The 7,304-nt window shown below is 40.3% G+C and overlaps 1 protein-coding gene across 2 annotated transcripts in view; it reads right to left on the minus strand.

The window, feature by feature from the left end:
• Window positions 1-2,637: 2,637 nt before the first annotated feature.
• The window catches only part of LOC115244709 (latrophilin Cirl-like), a 701,308-nt gene continuing 696,641 nt past the window's right edge, over window positions 2,638-7,304 (minus strand). For both annotated transcript variants that reach the window (XM_029822597.1, XM_029822598.1), the window contains one exon: window positions 2,638-6,407. In XM_029822597.1, coding sequence (XP_029678457.1) covers window positions 5,589-6,407 — 819 coding nt within the window. In that variant the 3' untranslated portion in view covers window positions 2,638-5,588. The remainder of the gene's footprint in view (window positions 6,408-7,304) is intronic.

A 7,304-nucleotide genomic window follows, 5' to 3' on the forward strand; every position in this document is an offset into this window, starting at 1 on the left:
GCACGATACAGAAAAAGGATCACTTTAAATATAATTTCGCGGACTAAGACGGACTTCGCGAGTTTCGATTCCAGCCGTCTCGTTTATCCTTCCGTCAGTCGACCTACTTTAGTAGAGTTCGTTATAAATATCCAACGATTACTTGGGCTCTTTAATATTTTACTTCCTTCGCTTATTTACACATTAACTAATACGCGTTGAGACTTAAATTAAGATTCGCCTTGCGCGTCCTCCACGCCGCGTCACCGATAATAATAGCTCGTAATAGCTTCGCTACTTACTAGTAAACTCGCTTAGCCTAAGGTATGCTTTATTTCCGCATCTATCGGTCATTATCTCCGAGTCTCTCGCATCCTCTCAGCTCTCTCGATCCTTCGCGCTCGCGCTCCACTTTACAAGTATTCAACATGTACAAAGCCTTATTTACATTATGTACATACGGTTCTCGCATTCGGAGTCATTCGCAACATTGATAACGCTTCGCGTGTCCTCGTGTAATGTCCGTTTCGTGCACGCGATTAAACTTTAGTCGAGAAAATCGAGACGCCGCAGTCGGGACACTTCGAACAAGGACACGTCCGATCTCATTCTCATCGCATGTTTCGGACTAAACACGACTGTGCTTGTCGCGGATACAGCGCTAAGTACGGATGTTTGATTTTCTTTCTCGATTCGTCGTGTAGTGCTAAAGATGCGTCGAGAATACGGACTACTGGTCTCGTCTAACACACTGATCGACTTTCGAATCCGTGGCAGCCATCTCTTTTTTTGGTTTCGCACAAACGTCAAACGGATGGAATGTGGATGCTTGCAACAATTATCTGGCAATTAGATGTTACACGGCTGAGGGTCGCAGTTTCCGATCGTAGAAAATTATATATAAGCTTTTTCGAGATTTAATTGTGCTTACTGGTAAATCAGTCATGGCGAAACTTAAACTCTAAGGAGCTTGTAGTCTCGATTTAATCGCGGTTTACAGAAAGAGGAAAGGATAGATCTGACAATGAAACGGCATCGAATCGAATGCTCGATTCATAAAAGTATATCGACGATCTTAATTATTACGACTTTTTTCTATTATATTCATTAATATCGTTATATAATGTGATATCATTTTCAGAGGCGACCATTCTGATATACGAGATCATCGGGTACTTGTTAAAATATGACTAATTAATAATTTTCACATTCGCAATATCCTAGAATGGGTTACAGAATTTCTTTAATTTTTTACGATTTTATTCACTTGTTACCTTTATATTAATAACGCTTTCATCAAATAATAATTTTTGCAATTGTAAAAAACTTACATATCTAAACTCACTTTAAATTTCACCTTTTATTCTGAAACTTTATCTTTATTGAATGAGATGTTAAATTCTTTCGAGGGTTAAATCATTTATTATTTTACTTTTTTGTAAATCAATAATACGTATAGTCGCCTCTTATATCATTGAGGATGAAATATATATTTTGATCTTCCAATTAGTCAGATGCGGGGGTTACAGATTACAGAACTCCTATAGGTATAATATCTTTATAGATAACTTTTACATAATTGACAAATCAATGTGTGTAAAGGCCACCGATATGCTGACATTTTTCGTGTTCTGGATGCTTTAAAAAATCATCGACACATATTTCGAAAACACCGGAATGAGCAATAATATGCTAAAACTGCTCGATACACATTTATACACACTTAACATAGCTGGTACTCTTAACGCGATTATCACTATTACAATTCTCCTATATGCGTGTTTCACATGAGCGAGAAATAAATCAAACAACCACGAAATCGCGACAAAGCGGACAAAGATACGTTGAATCTATTACTTGCTAATTTCTTCATCATTAATTAAACTATTATTTTTGACTCTTCGAATCAAACAAACGAGATCTCCGGATCAATAAATAAAATCTATCTACTAATTATTTTTTATACTTTATTTCAAATTAAAAATAACCGTTGCAAAATAAAATGTATACAATAAACGGAATAAATGTTACGATTTATAAGCAAGTATAAACGCGCTGTCACAGAAAAAAATTATTTGAAATTTTCAAGTATTAATTATTACATAGTTAATTCAACGTAGTTTCATCCATAATATACTGTATTAAGAAGACTATCAAAGCTCACTTTCGATACTCTTCTTGCCGCCAGAATATTGCCCGACAAAGATTCTCATGGTTTCAATGAGGGCGACGAGGAGTAGTTAGAGAACACAATAAACCTCCACTCGACACAGTTTCCGCTCGCGATATAAAAAACACTCGCGGATGATAAAAAATAAATAGCGCGCGCGCGGAATCTTTTAGTTACACGGTTAGCTTAACTCACGCGTTCTCTCACGTACATACACAATTTTTTGTTTTAAAAAATAGTAAAAAACAGTGACTAAGTATTTTCGCGCATTTTTCCACGTCGTTCGGAAAATCCGCTTGTATCACTAGTATTTACCTGCCCACGTACGATTCCTGGGCCCTTCTTGCCGTTCCTCTCTCGCTTTCTCTCTTTCTCTCCCTCTCTCTCTCTTTCTCTCTCGTCACAATAATAATATATTGTTATTGTATACATACATATACATACATATATATATATATATTTATCTTTTAATTTATAAAAAAATACATATATATATATATATATATATATCTTTTAATTTATAAAAATAACGTTCTGGGACTAAAACGCGTAACGTTTCAAAGCGGCGCGCGACGAGGAGCTGCCATATACGACTGATAAAGGCGCTTCAGCTATTGCCCCTCGATTTCTCCATTGTTCTTCCCATACGGGAGGAAATCTAATTTCCGGCCATCAGCGCCGAGAACGCGCTCGTTATTCGCTCGTCGAAACACAACTCGGTGAAAGCTCGCGCGAGGAGCGCACCGGGTGTCAGGACGAAGCCTCGCATAGAACCGGCTTCAGACAAAGTATAAGTAGGTAGCTGCCTTAAAAGATGAGTAAATAAAAAGTATAATGCCATAACGGGCGATAACGGGCGTTTTCCTTGCTGCAGTATATGTTAACTAAAATGTAAAATTATATCCTGGTATTTCGATGCTTTTTAAAAAAAATATTTTTGCAGTAAACAATTCTCTATTAAATCTTTAATTTTTTAGTGACGAATTTTGTTGAATTATTTTAAACCATTAAAGATTAAGGTTTGATGGTTTATGAATTTTTACATATCAAAAAATAATACTAATTTATAAATAACTTTTTATAATTCTCTCTTAGTAATATTTAAAAGATTAACGAAAAAAAATGCTATACAAAAACTCAGAGTGCATATGCCTGAAGCCGATTGTATTTTTCATATTTAAAATTGTAAAATAATATGTTTTGCATGTATTTTCTTGACGAATATTTTGCATAAAACAAATATCATATTTATCAAGAGGCGTTGAAGCAAAAATATCATTAACGTGCGGTGAGATCGCTCCAAACTGCGTTGCTTTGTGTCACAATATATAAAGATATTCCCCGTTTTAATTATAATTTTTTAAAAAATGGTATCATCGATGTTCTTGATTAAATTCTCAGAAATTAATGTCACTTTAAACGCTATTTTTACCATGGCGCGAAGTGAATATCACTACAGCAATCTCATCTCACGAATTAATATAGCGATTCCTTTATCGAGCCGTTGTAATCCTGCGTAAGGATCAAGATACGGGCACGTGTCGATCCTCGACTTGTCGACAACACCGGCGCATCGTTGATGGTCGCGTATTCGGCCAGAGGCGATATGTCTAGATCTATATTACAATGCCTGTTTTTCTAAAGTTTGGGGGAAGCCACGCCATCCACCACGTTTGGAAAGCTTTGCCCCGCCGAATACTTATAGTATATAGATTCAAAAGTAAAATTGATAAGAGTCCGGGCGAGTCATTCGTCGCATTGTGGCGATACGAGCTGTAACGTTTAAGCGGCATATTAAATGCGATTCGCCATAGCTAGCTAGATGCAAACGATACGAACATCACATGGTGATTTACACGTAGCTTACATTCGGCTATACGGTGAACCGCGTTTAATACTACGATCAACGCGACACCTAATATTGCCGGACGAGCGACGACTGAGCCGCCAGTGAATCCACTTACCATACTGAATGCCAGCTTACGATACGCGGTTTGTCGTGTCCCGTAACCCTTCCCAACCCGTTACAATCAATGCGGCGGTGACGCGGGTCTGGGAAGGGTTGACGCAGATGTGCCGAGTATCGATGATGCTCACGTAATATCTCCTCCCTTGAAGTCCGTCGCGCACGAAGATAGGATCTGTTTCGAAATCTCGATAACATTAGAATGTTATTGCTGTAGGAAACATATTGGATGAAATGATTTCTAGAAACGCGATACGGCGCGTATGTTTGCCCGAACAATTCAATACCTCTATTCAAAAAAGCTAAACTATATTTCTCACAATTCGCAAGACCATTTTAAAACATGCGCATTTTATGAAAACTGAAATCAATAATATACATATATATAAAATCAAATATATAGCTACTTTTAAAATAAATAAAGAAAATTGATTGATGGAATCTCTAATAAAACTATAACAGTAAAGATCTCTTAAAAACAAATATCTTAAATGCTGAAATGTATTTAACATTATTATAGAAAAAAAAAATATAAAGTTATTTTTTATAAATTACATTATATATAGCTTTCATATATTAAAACAATTATTTAAAAAAATTAATATATATCTCGAATATTTATATACGACAAATATTGTGCAAAAATTTCCACGAGCTACCTTTAACATCAAGATAACAAAACTTTGGTTCGTTACGCTCGTATGAAATCCGCAAAAACATCGCGCTTGAATCCAGAATAAATCTTTTCGAAATCTCCGATCGTCGTGTTGCTTCGGACTTCGCAAAGCTCCTATCCCCCATCAGGACTCGTCACGTTCCGGTTTTTACCCGCGCACTCAGTTCGCCAATTCCAAACGCCCGGCCACGACGGGCACGTCGTCGTCGTCGACTTAGCTTAAACGAGAGGTTCGCTACAATTCTATTATACAGAGTCCGCGTCGCGGTGGTACGAACTCACGCACACATCAATACGATGTATCCTAAGAGACGCGGGTATCCGTTGGACGACGTGGCAGCCTAGTTGGATACCCATCGATCTCGCATTCGCTCTTCCTCTTTCATTCTCTTTCTCTCGCTCACTCTCATCCTTTCTTTCCTTTCGTCCCGCTCGTTCCGAGGAGACGACCGATCAAATTCCACCTGAACGGAGACAAGGGCGGCGCTCCCTAGAACGCTCGCGATACGTCGATTATGGCTAAAACGCGACGATCTGCCAATCAAGACACTGTCGCGCTTATGCTTGAGCTAAAAAGCGGCACGTCCATCTCCCGCGGATTCTCCGGATGGGAATCGACATGTGATTGTTCTCTTCAGGAACGAATCGTTATCACCGTCATCATCTCTCCCAGCCACCACCATATAATCCCGGACGAAACAAACCATCCAAACGATTCAACTCCGTTTCGTCACTTAGGGAGCGTCCATCGTTCCTTCGCGGGAAACCGAGAAAGAGTCTTCGAACCGGGTTGGAACCTAACACTCGCTGTAAGACGGTGGCGGCATACCGCGGCCCGTGTACATGTCCGTTTGCGGTTGCAGATGACAGACGACGGTGTGACCGTCCAGTACGGCCACCGTCCGCGTGTGGTCCTGCTGCGGCGGCATGCCGTACGCCGCTGGTAGCCGCGGCAAGTCCCCGAGTTCATACCTGGCTTGCTGCCGGCGCAGCTTCTCCCAGCAGGCGTTCAGGGTACGCTCCACCGTCGGTCCGTATTCCGTCGAATCGTAATGCGCGAGATTGGCGCCGGCACTCCCGCCACGTTCCGTCATCGCCTGGCCATAATGCGCCAGGTTGCGGTCAGCGGCGGGCGAATACGGTATCAACGGTCGATGATCGCCGTAGCTCCTCGAAGACTGTCTGCTCATGTCGCTCTGCCGTCGACCGTCTTCGTCGGACATATCCGACACCTGGATCTCGCCGGCGCCGACAACACCGCCGTTACCGTTGCCGCCACCGCCGCTACGCTCGATCTCCTCGTATACCGGGTCGTCCTCGTTGATGAGGCCGCGCGGCAGATGCACGTGTTGGCCGTGGTGACCGTGCAACTGATGATGCCCGGCACCGCCATTGCCGCGACCATCCACGATCTCGGTGTAAGTGTGATTGTATGGCATCGCGGCACGTCTACCACCGCCGGTCGTCCTGGTACCGGTGTTCATCTCGCCGCCGTCATTCGGTCCACGTCTCCTACCGGAATGGCCGAGTGTCAGGGTGTTGTGTGTCCGCGGGGAATCCTCCTGTTCGGAGCCGCCGTGTCCGGAATCGCGGGAGTAGGACTTAAAAGAAATGTTCTGCGCAGAGAGAGTTAATATTTTGTGTTAGAGCCATGAAAGAATGTGCGTAGAAGGAAGAGAATATAATATGAAATAATATGTAGATTTGACACTTTTGCGCCCCATTGAATTCTACGCATAAAATGCATTGAAATAAATAATATTGCGTTTGATGTTTTCTAAAAACATGACATTTAATAATAATGCATGTTTCTGAATAGAATTAAATAGAGTTATTCTCATAAATAACTATCAATATACGTTACATAAAAAAAAATTAAGAAATAAAGAGGCGCGTTAGACAGTTTTAAAAATTATATAAGAAACAGCATTCACATACAATGATTTATTATCGTAAAATATCACATTGATAATCATTTAATCATCGGACGCGAAAATGTTAAAGCTATGAGATTGATGATTTATTTGGAAACTTACGCAATTGAGCCGTTTATTCCATATATATTTTATCTACACAGTACATTTAACTCTCCCATTAAAATAATTTAAATTATATAATATATGCCAATTTTGTGAAAATGTTAAAATAGCTGTCTCTATCTTACTTCAATTATAGTTATACGCCACTCAAATGAAACGGCTCAATTGATGATCGCGCATGCATGAGAGGAGAAACGAACGAGAAAATTCCGCTCGTATTGCATATGAAGACCGTATTTCACGGTTAATCATCCTCCTCTCTTCATTGTACACATAGTACAAGAAAAAAACTGACGTAACGTAACGTAAACCAAGGCACACAAGATGAGCTACATACAATTCATGACAGGATAAATGGAGCACTGTGTTCTGATATAAAACGTCATAACCGCATGTATTCGCATTTGTTCTCACGCGGTGGACGCGCATTAGAATAAGAAAAAAAGAGAAAGGGGAGAGGCAGCGGGGGGGGGG

The sequence above is a fragment of the Formica exsecta genome, unplaced genomic scaffold, assembly GCF_003651465.1.
Source record: "Formica exsecta isolate Colony F162 unplaced genomic scaffold, ASM365146v1 scaffold83, whole genome shotgun sequence".
NCBI lineage: Eukaryota > Metazoa > Arthropoda > Insecta > Hymenoptera > Formicidae > Formica > Formica exsecta.